This window comes from Poecilia reticulata, chromosome 21 (genome assembly GCF_904066995.2).
Source record: "Poecilia reticulata chromosome 21, P_reticulata-male-v2, whole genome shotgun sequence".
Taxonomy (NCBI): domain Eukaryota; kingdom Metazoa; phylum Chordata; class Actinopteri; order Cyprinodontiformes; family Poeciliidae; genus Poecilia; species Poecilia reticulata.
In genome coordinates, this window is record NC_088850.1 from 22,902,127 (window position 1) to 22,918,355 (window position 16,229).

The following is a 16,229-nucleotide window of genomic DNA, read 5'->3' on the forward strand; positions in this document are numbered from 1 at the left end:
ATATATATATCTATATCGTATTTTGGTGATATCATATTTTGAATATTTACAATATACGCAATTTCCAGTAAGTTTCATAGCGTCCAATCAATGCCTTACATAAGCTGCAGCCAAATGTTATCGACTGGGTAGAATGTACAAATTTCAACAGCAAGCAATCATTTCTCAATAGCCGAGGATCCAGACCTTCTTTGCGTAGAACTGTGGGCTGGCTTTTACCAAGTGGTGAATATGCCACAGCAGTAAATGTCTCAATAACGTGCCATGTTTCCTTGAATATCAATTACAGCTTCACAGTACTACTCATGCTGTTCACAAGTCAGTTCATTGTCTGCTGAGGCATGGCATCCCACTCTTCTTGAAAGGTGGCCTTCAGAGTTAGAGTTGTTTCTCTGGCTTTCATATGGGACTTAAGTCTGGAGAAATTGCAGGTCACTCCGCTAGAGGAACCCCAGTCTCCAGTGTCCATACCCTAATGATGCAATCTTGATGATTTGGAGGCGCCATGAATGTGAAATGAGGCCTGTGTTGTTTATGTAGTGACACAATGACTGGATTCACAAAGTTATTCAGGAAGTCCAGGCTTGTCATTGTACCATTCTCAAACTGTCTTGAAGAATATGTAGCAGTGTACCTGCTTACACTGCAACAGTGGTGGTGTCTGGTAAAAACAGCGGCTGTTGCATAGCTCTCACCTAGACATCTTCAAATTGTCATTTCTGGTCATATAAATATGCAGGGATGTGTGATACTCCAATTAAACTTAAGCTGAATATTAATTCTTGTATGGATAAAAAAATATATTTTCTGACCTAGAATAAAAATCGGTCAGAAAAAATAGAATAAAAATCAAATAAATATTTCATTTGATTATTAAAATACTGTTTTAGCTCATTTCAAAATATGTATTTTTCTTTTTCCCATTATAGTTTGCACAAAAAACATACACATCTTTTTTTCTTAACAAAAAAGTTTTACAAATTCAAATAAAAAAGAAGAATTATCAAATAGTAATGCCCAATATTTGATATTATGTCGTATAAAAACAACAAATCCCCATTGTGCGGTAATTTTTAGTACCTGTAGAAGGGCACGTGAGGAAACCGTTCTCTGTCATAAGTGACATGTCCTCGGACCTATCAGAAATCACAAGAAGTGGCCCTGCTGTCAGATTGGCTCGACGCAGTAGTGACGTAATGAAGCTTTGGTATAAAAGCAACACACGCACTTCATTCAGCGCTTTACACAGTATGGCCGGCGATATTAGCTAGCACTCGCTTACGGTATTCTCTGCAAAAGGGAAGGCGGTAACTCAAGATAATTAACACCTGGATTGCTTAAAGGACTGTACCTCAATAAATTATAACTAACCGAGGAAGGATTAAATAAGCTGTAAACGTTGTAACTGACGTTCTAATAATTCTGTTGGGTGTCTGTTGTCTCATGATGGAGGATAACGGTGCACATTTCTTCGAGGGGACCGAGAAGCTGCTGGAGGTGTGGTTCTCTCGCCAGGACGAGACCAAAGGGACCGGGGACCTCCGCACCATCCCGAGGTTTGAGTCTTTTTCTTGTCTGCACTGTCATGTCATGTCTGTGTAGCCTATTGCGGTAAGCCTTGACCATACTTCAGGTATTGTGTGACATGTAGTTAGTAATATGTTATAAAGTCCAGGCCCCCAGAGACTGTCATTGGTTTACCCGAATCTGGCCTGCTGAGAACCGAAGCAGTTTCTGGCCTTACAGCCCCCTACCAGCGAGTTAGCTAACACCATCTCTGGAAAATGGTCACCTCCCCCTTTAACTGTGCTACTCAGAGGATGACTCATTCATTCATCGTACTTTAAGTTTATCAGTTCTTCCTATTCCACTACTTGACGCTTTATGGTTCGTAATGGATATTTTCTGTCGTGTTTAGAAATACGTAGACTAGCAGGTGGGCAAGCGGTTATTAGCCGAGTAACTCATGCTACTTCCTAAAAGAAAAGTATCAACATCTTTTAAGCGTTGTCCTGCTGACTTTATTGGCCTTTATTTGGATCTTAAAATGCTGTGCTATTTAGGTGACTGATTCGTCCGTCACTGACATGTCTGTCAGTTTTTGCTGCCAAAATTAGGCGGGCTTGATAAATTTTCTTAAACCTTTCCCTATGCTCATGACTCCGAAGTTGGTATCAGATTCGGAGCTTTTGAGTTTCGACTTTCATTAAAGCGTCATTATGCTGCTTTTTATGGAATCTGGGTTTCGCAAAATATGAATTTGTAGAAACACGAATAGATTTTACATTAGTGAGACGCATTGTTTTTGGTAAATATAGTGAACGTGTGAAACATGTCATAACGTGCTGTACTACGGATCTATTTAGTGTAGAATTACCCAATATAACTTTGACCAAAGTATTACACTTTTCAAGTAGGACTCTAAATTAAGATGGAACTGATCATGGGTAGTTCGGGTTCCTTTAGAAGTGTTGAAATAGCCCTTTACTGACGTGACAAAACTGATGCCAACTTCAGCGTCGTGTCTTTGCTCGTATACTTCTGTCACGTTGCTGTCTGCGTGGTTGGTTTGATGGTTTGAATACATTCGAGAAGCGGGGGGGAAAAAAGCAAACTCCATTTTTGTCTTGTCAAACTGTAGCTGCGTTTGTCGTTGAGTTTATTTCTCTCTGCGTCATTCAACAACAAGGAGGGAGGGGAGCGTGAAGCATGTGGTCGGCCTTCCTTTGACTTGTAGCATGGCCACTGCTGCGCTCACCGTTCTAAGAACCGCTTCTGGACGGTTTCATCAGATGCATCCTTTTATTGGACAAGCTTTTGTTTCTGACTGGGTTCCGTTCTTCAGGTGAATTCTGTCAGGTGGGAGGCGCACAGAGACACTGGTCATCAGTTTTTGTTGTACGGTTTAGGTCCCGAATTAAGCGTTTCTGTCCAGTCATCTGCAGTCCTGAAGATTGACTTTCATTGTTTTGTTAAAAAAAAAAAAAAAATCCCTACTGGTCCCTGCACGAGTCACGTTTCCAGCCATGAGGACGCTCCCCTCCCCAGTCCTCTGATTGGTTCAAGGGTTCTGCACTCTGATTTGCTCAGTGGCCCTCGGCTGCATTTGAACAGGATGATGGGACAGGAGGTTCACAAAGATTCACGTGGGGAACTGTTGACCTTTGCCCTGGTTCAGTTCAACAAAATTCACTTCTTGCATGTGCCTCAAAAGGTTATGTAAAAAAAAAAAAAAAAGTTGATCATAGACACAGCAGGTGAGCAGAATAGTGATTCATACATCTGATCAGAATAGGCCTGTTTTGGTTTTGATCAGCTCTGAATGCTGGTTTGCAGCTCAAACTGTTTGCACCTAATGAATGAGAGAAAATGAATTCTCACTGTTTTCAGCCTATAAACACACTTTTTGGTTTTAAAGAAATGAAAGTGGTGCCTATATCTTAAAGCATAAATGGGGTGTGGAGGGGGTATTACAACTTTTATATTGAAAGAGCCTGCAGTCTCACCTGATGTGTGGCATTTATTCCCCTTTTTGTTTTCTACCCTCCAGAAAAATGAAATGTGAACATTTCATTTTCACATTTTCACATGTCTCAAAGAAAAATTTGTGTTTTGGAAAAAGTCTGATTGGTGGAATAATTTAGGTTCTATAATTGAACAAATGCGTATGTGTGGCCAGTGGTGCGATTGAGGAGTGGCATTAATTTACAGCAAAAGGACAGATTAGCGGCTTACGGGGACCCAGTCAGTGGATCAAGCCCGCTGGACATCAGCCAGTGTCCAAATAAGTCCACAAGGGCATCTGAGTGACCGGCGGGGCCGTTGCTCAGATTACCTCTGCTGTCAGGCCTCAGATCTTATGGTCTGCTGCTGGTGACTGCAGGGCAACTTTCCCAAAGGCTGGGAAAGGCTGTGGTATCAAACTTTAGATCTGATAATGTGGCTGTTGGTATCGTGCTCTGAAAGAACCTGCTCATGTTAAACTTTAGTTCATAAATGCTATGGGTGTTTTCTTTTTTTGCGTGTGTGGGATGCTACAAACTTTGTCTGAGTGACATGAAAGCAGAAAAATGGCATTAACCAGAAACCTGGAGTTCTTCCTTTCCTGAGCTAAATGCTCTGAAGGTCCGTGTGAACCTGTTGAACGGGTGAAGACCAGCAGGTCCTGGTAGTTCCCAGGAGTTTCTTGAGGAAATGGGATCGCACTGAGCGCTCTGAAATAGCCTCTGGTGTGCATGTCGCTGTGAAACAGGAGCTGCCTCAGGTTTCTGGTAACATTGTTGCAATGGGCCGAGGAAGGCATGTTGCAACAGTCCTCCCATGCGTTTGTGTGTGAAATGGCGGCCTGTAGCACCATCCCGTAGAGCCAATGGTCACTGTTGTTTGACCTAAATGCTTTGCAAAACGAGCATGCAGCCTGCTGTTGGAATATCTCAATGAAGCTGACTGCCTTTCACCACTCCAAGTCTTAATCTGTTGCTGGAGATGATCAGAAAGAATATCGAGTCAAGATGGCTTCAAGAGACCCCCCCACCCACCCTGCAGTCAGAATCCCTAAGTCATATTTGTCTGTAGGGAAGCTTCTGAGAAAACGGTGTAAACATGTGTTTTCTTGTAAACGATAACTTAAAAAAAAAAAAAAACACCTGGAAATTCATGCAAGCCCCACTTTTTTGGTCTTATGAGATTATTTTTCTTCAGATATGGTGAAAAATATTGGGCTTAACTGTCCAAGTCCCACCTGCAGGTATTTCTGTATATCTTTCTTCTACCACACTGCTACTTAAGCCTTACCTGATGTTGTAGTCCATGATCAATATGGGAGTAACAAAATTTGAGCTATTCAAGTTGGTTAAAAGAATGGAAAAGCATTTCTCTATTTTTTCTTCCATATGTAGATTTTAAAAGGAATTTTAATGAGGAAAACATACAAAATTCCTTTGAAATTTCTAAAGTAGCACCACAAAATCAGTGATCACAAAAGCAGTCATGAAATCCTGCCGGTACTGAATAAATTATTTTCCTTGCTACAAATGTCTCAAGTATCTGATCTGTGAGCCGATAAGTGTGCACCGAGATTCCACCCACATGAAGATGGGACTAAATGAGCATAGTTTTTATTTTGCTTCCTGACCTCCTGTTTAATTTTGTAAACTGTAAAATAAATCTTTAAAAGCTCCTTCAACAATATTAGCAATTCACCAAGAAATCTTTTGGTGACTGACATTGAAGGATTTTTTTCCCCCCTGCTGGTGGCCAGACTGCTACAAACTCAAGACCAGTTTTTGTGTTTTTGTTTTTTTATCAGGCAGAACATAGGGCAGATCAGTGTAGAAATTGTGACTGCAGGAAGATTTAGTGAGCTTTTTCCAGTACCAGTAAGGTGTTTTAAAATTAATTCTGAATATTTTCTTATCAAATCTCTTTTTTTATTATTTTGGATGAGTGAGGCAGTTAGCTGTTCCCAGGAAGGCTGAGTGAACTACAACAACTTTATCCTCTTCAGATTTCAGACTACATCTCTGGTGGAACATGCTGGATTTGGAAACATTGGTGTAATCATAGTTTAGGGTCTCTGTTCTGTAGGGAATGGGCCAGGTATTGAAAACAGACTGTAGAATTCTAATCAGTGTATCTCTAATATGTCATAACTTCATGTACAGGTCTGGCACATGAAGATGTATTGGTCTATTTATGAAGAGATTTTTCAAATCCAAGCAATTAATTGGAAGCCTTTTGGAAACTTATTTGTATTCACAACAAATGCTCTGTGGATTAAATTGGCTGTTTTCTGTCTACAGTCATATTCAGTGTGTTCCATACATTCCAGCCCAGTTGTAGATATAGTGCCGTTAAGTTCAGTTCATTATTCCAATTCCAAAGTTTTCTCTGAACAACTCAGTCGCTGACTTTAGAGTAAAGCTGCGCGATGTAGAAAATCATGTGATGGTCTCTGTAAATATTGCGACATGCAACGCTTCATTCCTAACATGTGCTTCCTGCTCAATGTGAGCTTTAGCATTTTGGTGTGTGTGTGTGTGTGTGTGTGTGTGTGTGTGTGTGTGTGTGTGTGTGTGTGTGTGTGTGTGTGTGTGTGTGTGTGTGTGTGTGTGTGTGTGTGTGTGGTCAGAGCATGCTGCTGTGAGACTGTCCTACTGGCTAAATATTACATTAACATAAAATAATACAACTTCAGGACTCTCAAAGTATATTAGCCAAAGTGCATTGCTCTCCAAACAGTCCTGTTTATTTTGATTTAACACGACATGAAATAAAAATTCTTAAATTTCTCATGATAAACAATACGATAATGCCCACCCCGGTTGACTGCATCGAGCCGTTAACTTGGCAGCGGACTCTCACACCGAGCAGAGATGTGCATGGTGGAGGGGGTCAGTTAACGGGAAGAAATCCTCAACAGAACCAGAGCAGAAGTACAAAAACACTGCAGCACTGAACTAGCTGTACTTTCCACACTGAAGACAGAGTTACTGACAGCAGCTCCTCTAAGTGACTTCATCTCAAAGTGAAACCTAACTAAACATAGAACCACTTTGCACACAATCACAAATCCTAAATTTTGTGCCCTTCCTACAAAACTGTTCTATGTGAGGAATTGCAACACCTCAGCCACCGTTTGTACTGTGGATTAACTGGATAACTTGAAACATAATATGATCTAAGGTGGTGGAGTTGGGCAATGATAGATGAGACAAATAATATCAGAACTTGAACTAGTTCCTTCATGTGTTCATCCAGACTCTAAACATTGACCTGTTGATTATATATTATAGGTGGGCATTTATTGTGTAACTTGCCATTTATTCAGAAAATTTTACGCAAATTTTGATTTACTGTCTTGATAAATGTGCATTAATGTTAAAAAACAAAACCGACGTTACTGGAAACTTTCACATTTATTTTCTTCACTTTCTTCCACAAATATTATTAAATTTGAAAATGTGATTAAATGTAGTTACTGTGAGCCGTTTGTTGCAAATCATGCAGTAAGTGGCGCCCTGAAGGAGCCGATTTAAAATTGGAACATTTTCCAAAGAACAGTATTTGTTTGACACTATGAATGCTAAATCCTTAAAAACGCAACACAAAAAGCAGGATTTCACCCAGTGTGTTATAAGCCTGGTGGGCCACCAGGCTTTACTTGTGCCCCCACCAGGCTAAGCATTGCTTATTTATTTCTTTTTAAATGTTTGCATTTTTTAAGAATTTATTGTTGGTGTTCAGGTATTAATCTTCCAATCTTTCAATAGCACATATTTATAAAGTGATATTTTCTAATTTTCTTTCAACTTTAAACATTTAACTCAAAAACACCACAGGCTGCTGGATGAATGACTGGTGTAGCCAAGTCACCCAACTACCAGGCGTAGCAAGTTTTCTGGGGAAAACCTTGTGTAATAGTTTTTCATTATCATTTGTAGTATCACAATGGTACTACAAACTATTGTAATCAAATTCTAGGTCCATATCGCCCATCCCTGCTACAGATCAGCTGTTGATCTGATTTATTGTGGCATAAACAAAGTATAGTAATAGACATTCACCTCATCTGCAGACAGAAACTCATTCAAGTATGTGCTGATGTCCATCGGGGGTGTGTGTGTGTGTGTGTGTGTGTGTGTGTGTGTGTGTGTGTGTGTGTGTGATGGAACGGTTACTAGCTGAGGGCCGGGGTAGCTGCTGGTACAGTCCCCATTGAGCGCTGCGCTCTTCTCCCGAGCTTTCTCTAATGGCTGATGCCGAGCTGTGAATGGTCCCAGACTGTTCTTCCAAGGCTGTGTTGGAAAACGTGACGCAGCTGCTTTTTGCACTGCAGCTGTTTTTTTTTTTTTTTCCCCCGGTCCTGGTGGGAGGGCAGGAGGAGCAGCAGCAAGTATCGATCCTCCTGTGGAGGAGCGTACAGTGTTTATCTCCTTTTTACTCGGCTATTAATTTCATTTTGCTGAAATTTGTTATTATATTTTAAGGTTTTCGGGCCACACAAGCACATTTTTGTAAATTACTGCAATGATTAAAAATGGTCAACTGGTAGATACTGAATGTCTTGCAAACACTAGGTTCCCTTCCTACGACATATTTTAGGACAGCGGTCTGCAACGTTTGGATGCGTCCCTGCTCCAACACACCTGAATTAAATGACTGGTTGACGTGGATGTGTAAAACACGCCGACATGCTATGAAGGCGTTTTGGTTGAGGTGTGTTTGAACATAGGAACGTTCAAACGCTGCAGCACTGGGAAGGTGTGCAGAGTAATCCCAACATCTATCCTCCTCCTCCTCTGTTTTTCAGGTTTGAGTGGGACAAACTTTTGGAAAATGTGCATTGTTTGATCATAAGTGTGACAAAGACTGACAAGCAGGAAGCTTATATACTCAGGTAAGAATGGCCTGTCCTCTCCAAACATCATCTGGCTCAGTGGTGTCCAATTCCAGACACCACTGGTGTGGATTAACCCTTTACTGATTGATTTCTCTGCTGCAGTAGTATATAATGAAGTTTTACTATTAAAGTTTCTTCTTTTCTCTGCGCCACAGTGAGAGTAGCATGTTTGTCTCCAAGAGACGTTTCATTTTGAAGACATGTGGAACCACCCTCTTACTGCAAGCACTGGTGCCTCTGCTGGAGCTCGCCAGGGAGTACTGTGGCTTCGACGCCATCGAGGTTGGACACACACTGCCTTCATTTAGACACACACTTCCTTCATAATAAAACTCATTACGCTTTATGTATATGATGCAGGAGAAGACCCTTGCTAAGGCTTTTATTAATGTTCAAACCTCAATGTATTTAAACTTGCCAGCTATTCTCTATTCAAAGTTTAGACATGAATACGTTTTGACCAACTTTGCAGCTGTGGCTCATCCAGGATGTTGTCCTGCTGGAAGGTCAGCCTCCATGATGTGTTCAGGGTGATGCCGTGTTGGCTTTCTGTACAGTTTAGGATTTCATGATACTGTTCTAACCAACCTCCAAGTCCAGAAACCGAAAAAATCCATTTGCATTGGGTTTAGTTGCACTGAGGCGCTCAAATTACTGATTAAACCGGTTTCTGGATGTAATCAGTAGCACTAGATTTTATTTAGTGGGAGCAACAAGGGATGAAAACTACATTTTTATTTTTTTTGTTGCCTATACTACTTTGCTCCCACTTCACAAAATGTGGCTCTTTGTTAGTCCGTCACATAAAATGTCATTGTGCAACATTGGGGTTGCACAGTGACAGTAGTTGCATTTCCATTTACTGTGAAATTGCTCAAAAAAGTTTTTCACTCATCTTTTTTGCATTGGTATGAATTTTTTTTTTTCAGCTATATTCAAATTTGTGTATTTTGCAAAACTAGTGGAAACACTTAATTTGCATCATGCTCTTTTATAGCTTCTGCTCTCCTTAAATAATGCATAGCTGGCTCCAGAACTATGACGGCAACACAGTTGATCAAAGGTTGACTTTGACATTTGAAACGTGATGAATCCACAGCTCTTATGTAAACTTTCAGCAGTTTTTTGTTAACTTAAAACATGAACAAATTTTAATGTGATTTTTAGTTGCGTTTCTTGCTTAATGCAAATTCCACAATTGCATTTTTTTTTCTCCAACATTAGCAGAATATCAAAAGTCTTAAGCACATTTGTAATGGAAACAGCTAGTAAGTGGACAGTTTCACCGTGGGGTAACGTTTGGGTGCGTTTTGTTGCAGAATTTCTTCTATTCCCGTAAGAACTTCATGAAGCCGGCCCACCAGGAGTTCCCTCATCGAAACTTTCAGGAGGAAGTGGATTTTCTTAGCCAAATTTTCCCAAGTACGTAAAGCAGGTCTGACCAAGTGTAGTCGTAAAACTCGGACAGTCTGGGATTCCGGTGATAATACAAACTCTGATTTCCTTCCAGACGGAGCAGCCTACTGCATGGGACGTTTGAACTCTGACTGCTGGTAAGTGTCCCGAAGCTGACCGGCTGGAACTAAAGTGCATGTCCAGTGTTGCTGCTTTCACTGGAAAGGCATTCAACAGAATTGAGTAAGCTTCCTCTGCCATAAACGACGACACATAGAACTTCTCATGTTCATCTCTGAACAGATGAACCATCTAGTTGTAGAGCACATGTGTCAAACTCGAGGATCGCTGGCCACATGTGGCCTGCCATGACATTATATGTGGCCCCTCCAAGCGTTTTATAGGCCCATGATTGACTTAAAATGGGTTTTAAGCACGAATTGACTACAAACTACATCTCCCATAATGCATTCCGATTGTTACCAGCCAACATTGCGGCTTCTCGCCACTAGAGAGCAGCAGAATCACCTCAAGCTGTTTATTGGCTTTCCCAGCGAATAAAACTGAGACATCGACAAGCTAACATCAAAATGTCCAACGAAATAAAAATTGATTTACAAGTAAGACTGTGAATGACGATGTGTGTGAGTTGGTGTCAGGGCGGCAGGTCGCGCAAGACTTTTTTTGTTATCCGTTATCTTGACCGACAACATAAAAAAATTAAAAAAAATCTGTCATGTACCATTTTTATCCGTGAAATTACAATCATATTAACATCGGCTATTTAGCCGCATTTTTTGCGGTTTAGCTAATATTCACCGTGAATCCAGATCCCGTCACAAATTAAGCAGATAAATGTAGACATTTTTCTCCGTATTGACAAAAACCACTGATCATGGCCTCAATAACTTCTAATTAAATTAAGCGACTTCACTTAAATTACCATCACTTCACCCGCTGGGGGTCTGAACACACTTCTTCCTGGTCCCCATCTGCAGAAAAATCTGCGCTAATTCATCAGTCAGTTGGATCTGACTGATCAATTGAACTCTGTGTTTTACTCTGCGCGGTCCGATGTGCACTTTTACCAGGATTTTTTTTGTTGTTTTGCGTGGTTTCGCTTCTCAGAAACAGACAGATGTTACGTCTGCAGGGCTCCTCCAGAACACCGCTCTCCTGGATAACGTGCACCAAGAAGGCTCCTGTTGTTAAAACCGCTGAATGCTTAATGGCAGCACATTCCGAGGCGTCAGGCCCCTGCCCCGTGAATCGTCCTGACCGCTCCGTTGCCTTGCAGGTACCTGTTCACCCTGGATCTGCCGGAGTACTGGGAGAACAAGAAGGCCGATCAGACGCTGGAAGTTTTGATGAGCGACCTCGACCCAGCCATTATGGACCAGTTCTACATGAAAGACGGTGTTTCCGCAAGTGAGGTCACTCGTGTAAGTAACCTGAAGCAGCAGTGGCTGTTTGGCGCGACGGGGGAACAGTCCTAATTAGAGATGCACTGATCTGATGTTAAAGGGGCAGTATTATACAACATAAGCTTGTTTGAGCTTACATCATGTTATCATAATATTCCCTCATTTAAAACATAATCTGCAGTATTGCCTTGATTTTTATTTTTTTTCATGCATGTTTGAGAAATCCTTTAATCTCCATGGCAATCTCTGAAAAAAACACCTGCATGGACCTAGCTCCGCCTTCGAGACGCAGCTCCTCCTCAGAACTGCAGTTTCTCATCTTGAGCCTCACAGAGCAGTCCTACCCCACAGAGTTCCTTCAGACTAGCGGCAGCAATTAACAAACACTTGATGGAACTGCACAATTGCTGAATTCATTATACAAGCTACTTCTCAATGCAACACTGGTAAAAATGTTGTTAAAGGGTTAATGTAGGAACAATGGTATGACTTCCTGAAGCAGGAGTTTCAGAAAGAAGTTTTTAAAGACAGAGACCCAATTTCAAGGCATGAAATATCAAAGTCAAATTTCAAGTCATATTTGATAAATATAGCATTCTTGTAACGACAGCAAAAGATATCACAATTACTTGATTCTGCTATAAAATGCATAATATTGCCTCTTTAATATTTGTATTGGTCCCAGTATTGAAAAATTCCAGATTGGTTATCGGTGCCAAAGTCATAAAAGCAGACCTATTCAATCATTATACTTAGAATTCCTAATTGCACTTTCTGAACCATTTGAAAAAGATTTTTATTTTAGGTTTATTCTGAACATGTAGCCAAGGTAGCCAACCTATTATCAGTTTCTTTATTTCTTTTCCATTGGCCGTCATTCTCCTACCTGTACTGACTGAATAAATTGAAGTTGTTTTTACATGTTTAACCAAGCTTTTGTAGCTGTTGTGTATTTAAGTGTGCTGTACTGATGCAGAGTTATTAAATAAATTTGTAATTCAGTACATTTATGTATTTGTATTTAAAAGAAACCCTTCAAGTTTTTCAGCAGTTTTTCTGTGTGGGATCAGTATGGCCCAGAAGTAAACCTCAGATATCGGTACCGTACGTGAAAACAGCGGATGGGTGCATCCCCAGTCCTAACCGTCTCTTCCCATTCTGCCCTCAGAGGAGTGGAATTCGTGACCTGGTACCAGGTTCTGTGATCGACGCCACAATGTTCAACCCTTGTGGATACTCAATGAACGGAATGAAGACTGATGTGAGTTGCGACATCGCCGTCCTCTGCGCCGACGGATGCGAGCGCGTCGGTAACATTGCTGTTGTTTGTGGCGTGCAGGGAACTTACTGGACCATCCACATCACCCCGGAGCCAGAGTTCTCCTACGTCAGCTTCGAGACCAACCTCTCCCAGACGTCCTACGACGATCTGATCAGGAAGGTCGTTGATGTGTTCAAGCCAGGAAAATTTGTGACTACACTTTTTGTCAACCAGGTGTGTGCAGCTGTAATGTCGTTTCAGTCCATTTAATTAACTTCAGTTGACAGCTCATGTCATCTGGAGGCACATTAAAAGCCCAACAGGTTGGATTTCCATCCAGGTATATTGACATATCGTTGAAAATAGGGCTGTTAGAATTAGAATTTATTCTCAACTTAGTTGGTTAGATAAACACCAAAGTAAGGTATTATTTTAGTAACTGAGTAAGGTGGTGATTATTCAGATGACTTATCAAATAAAAAAATTTGTCCTGTGCTGTTTTAGCTACTTAAGCTTGTACAAAAAATGTATGAAAGAGAAAATGCTGGTAAAAACAACTAATTCATATTTTAATAAGAAAACTTTAATTATTTAATGTGCAATACAGTTCAAACATCACTTTTATTCCCTACTTTGAAGTAATTGAAAAAAGTTTTAAGTTGCAAAAACGAATATCTCACTTTAATTTTTAAATACTTAAACTGAGGAATTGTTAAATACTGGCTTTTATGTTATACTTCACTTTCAGTCTCAAGTTTGAAGTATGAAAAACGTAACATTTTCTAATGTATTTTCCCTTTTTTTGGTCATTACTCTTATCAAGAAGTACAAATTTTAGCCAAAATGTATAAATGCAAGATTGTGTACAATCACAGAAGTCTTTAGAAAAGGGAATAAAAATATCACCCAGTAGCAGCCAGAAAATTAGTTTTAGCAACATATAAATCTCCTAAGTTTCTCGTTTTTAACCAGTTTTATTTTTAGTGACTTTTACGTCTCATCATAGTGAGATGCTGCTCCAGATTTTTTTTTTTTTTTTTTAAGCTGTGGTAAATAAATGCTGCCAAAGTTTATGCACTCAAAATAAAGTTTTATATTTGGCTAGTTGTCCTGTGGTCAGAAACGGTCAAATACGTGAACATAAAGCAAATTCTCATGTTAGAGGAAAAACTGTGGGATGCTTCCAAGCCTCAAAGGCCATCCCAACTAGAGCATGGGAGTGGTAGCATCATGTCGTGTGGACACTATTAATACAGTAGGTAATGTCCTGGTTTTATTTTTATATAATCAAGTCAGTCCCATAATTATTAAAAGCAAGTTCTGGTTTAATTGAGTTTATTTAAAATGGGACAGTGTACAACATCCACTGAAGCCTGTCAGACCGTCCACTGACGGAGAGATGTACTGTACCAGGTTATAGCTACCTTCTGTAGTAGCATTTAATCATACAGTAGTATTAAAATTCAACATGCAACAATACAAAACCTGAGGACAAATGATCTCACTGCACAAACCATAAGAACAAAATAAAAACAGTACTCCCCTCTAAACACACAGATAAATATGGGTAAATATTGACAGTTATTTTGAGCATATTTTATGCGAATAAACTTGGTGCAGAAGGAGCCACAGTTTTACGATACCAGAAAACTTACAGAAGTCTGTACATGGTAACATATCGATTGGCAATGTGTTCCAGAACTGTGACACTGCACAAGGAAATGCTGACTTCCTAAAGGAAGTTCTACACTTCAGAATGCTACACTCACCCCTAGTGGTCCATCAAGTATAAATCAATTGTGTATATAGATTAATTGCACTTTGTTTCTTTGTATATTTTCACTCAATTCCCCCCCTTCCCCCCCTTCCACAGAGCTCCAAGTGTCGCAGTGTCTTCTCTTCCCCCCAGAAACTCGAGGGCTACAAGCGTCTCGACCGCCAGTTGGCTCAGTTCAACGATTACAATTTCGTCTTTACAAGTTACGCCAAGAACCGCCAGCAGAACCAGCAGAGCTGAGGGTTGAGAATGAAGAAGAGGCGCAAAAAGAAAGTTGGTGGCGGCTGCTGCCGTCAATCGGGCGCCACATCCTCGCCCCTCGGCGCCTGCTTGGCGCCTGCCCGCCTCGCCCTGAGTTTACCCTCCAGTTTGAGTTGTTTGCGTTGTCGTAACTGTGACTTAAGTCTCTTGCATGAAAGCTCTTCTTGCTGTCTTGATATTCTAGCTCACTCTTGCTGTGATCCTGAGGTGCATGTAGAGGAATTAACTGCGCTCTGTTCCAGGCTGTCCATCGGCGCCCAGTACACCGGTCCCTTCCTGCAGGTCTCCCCCCTCATCCCCCACAGACAGGGTTTCCGCCCACACTAGAGCAGGGCCCTGGCACGCTCAGACTGACCTGCCTCTTCACGGCTCAGCGGTCTTCCACTCTCTTCCCACTCACTTAAGACGCATTGACCTTCCAAATTCTCAGATCTTTTGACTCAGTCGGGATGTTTTGAGTTTTCCTAAAGTTGCGTGATACTTTTCGTTGCTGTACTGAGCACTACAGCAGTGGATCTCTGCTTTGCTGGGCCATAAAGCGTCACTTCATTTCCCAGTTTCTTGGCATCAGCTTTTTTATTTTTCTCCACAATTTGTTCTCGTTGGGCTGATGTGATTTGGCCCACCGTCTGAATGTCCGTTTCCATGGAGAACAGCCTGGAGCGCGTTTGAGCTGAATGTCCGACTCCAGGAGAGCAGCCGGCGCAGTCACAATGCCCTCTGCTGACCAAACGTTTTCCAGTCCTTGCAGACCATGGAGCCGACCATCCTGGCTGCTACCATGTCAAACGCTTTCAATGAATCAGACACATTTAGCTCAGTTGAACAGCAAAGCGTTTTTTTTTTTTTTTTTTTTTCCTCTGTGTCCGTCCTCTCTGTCTCTTTCCGCCCCATACAGAAATCTGTAAAAGCACAATAGAGGCCCACCAGTCTGAGCATGCCAGGGTGAACCCGGATCATTCCACATATAACTCCTGCCTAAACTGCCATTTTATTAAATTGATTGTCTCCCCCCTAACTTTTGAATTAGTTGAAAATAGGACTTCCTAGCAGTTTTCTTTGTTTGGATGGCCGGTCCTTTTGTCCGCTGAGGGGGACGTCCTGTGACACTGTGGTGCATGTGACTTCTAGTACCGTGTTGCTTGACAGCCTAGTGCCACCTCTTCCTCGTTTTGTTTGTGCTTCACCTTCCAGCTGGAAGCACACATAGAAGCTGCTGCATCCTGACAAGTTAAAGGGTTTTATTTTCTTTTCGATATTTTCACAGGTTCAGTTAAGTTGTAGTTTATCTTAAAGCTGCGGGAAAGTTCTTGGAGCAGGTTGGAGGGATTCCCTACCCCTCACTCTTCAGACTTCCCAACAGCTGCTGTGGGATTAAGGACATCTTAATGCTACTTTTTGGGGATCATTGCCATTTTTTTTTTGTTTTTTGTTTTATACAGTGAAGTCAATGCATTGTTACAGTAAAATAATCAGAAAATTTTATACAAAGCATTTTGTATTTCTGCTGCGGACCAATTTTTCATTTCCTCTTTTGTGTTCAAATATTAAAGCGGTTTCCCCAAACTAGTTTGTTCAGAAGTTAAGGGATGACTTGTTTCTTTTTATTTTTTATTTTTTAAAGCTGAATAACTCTTGTGAATAAATAAATGACTCTCCACTCCTTAAAGTTGGAGGGATTTCCCCCTCTGCAGTTATCTGGGTCTGTCA

The 16,229-nt window shown here is 41.0% G+C and overlaps 1 protein-coding gene across 1 annotated transcript; it reads left to right on the top strand.

Annotated features, from left to right (window-relative positions):
- Window positions 1-1,226: 1,226 nt before the first annotated feature.
- amd1 (adenosylmethionine decarboxylase 1) lies at window positions 1,227-14,633 on the top strand. The gene is made up of 9 exons (XM_008398545.3): window positions 1,227-1,556; window positions 8,312-8,398; window positions 8,557-8,683; window positions 9,721-9,823; window positions 9,912-9,954; window positions 11,094-11,238; window positions 12,389-12,481; window positions 12,560-12,715; window positions 14,355-14,633. Exons 1-9 carry the CDS (start codon window positions 1,444-1,446, stop codon window positions 14,496-14,498), a joined length of 1,011 nt encoding a protein of 336 aa, XP_008396767.1. The 5' UTR covers window positions 1,227-1,443; the 3' UTR covers window positions 14,499-14,633.
- The last annotated feature ends 1,596 nt before the right edge of the window (window positions 14,634-16,229 follow it).

Coding starts and splice junctions, on each gene's coding strand:
- amd1 (XM_008398545.3), top strand. CDS start 1,444: ATGATGGAGGATAACGGTGCACATTTCTTCGAGGGGACCGAGAAGCTG. Junction 8,399..8,556: donor CAGGAAGCTTATATACTCAG/GTAAGAATGGCC, acceptor TCTGCGCCACAG/TGAGAGTAGCATGTTTGTCT. Junction 8,684..9,720: donor GTGGCTTCGACGCCATCGAG/GTTGGACACACA, acceptor GTTTTGTTGCAG/AATTTCTTCTATTCCCGTAA.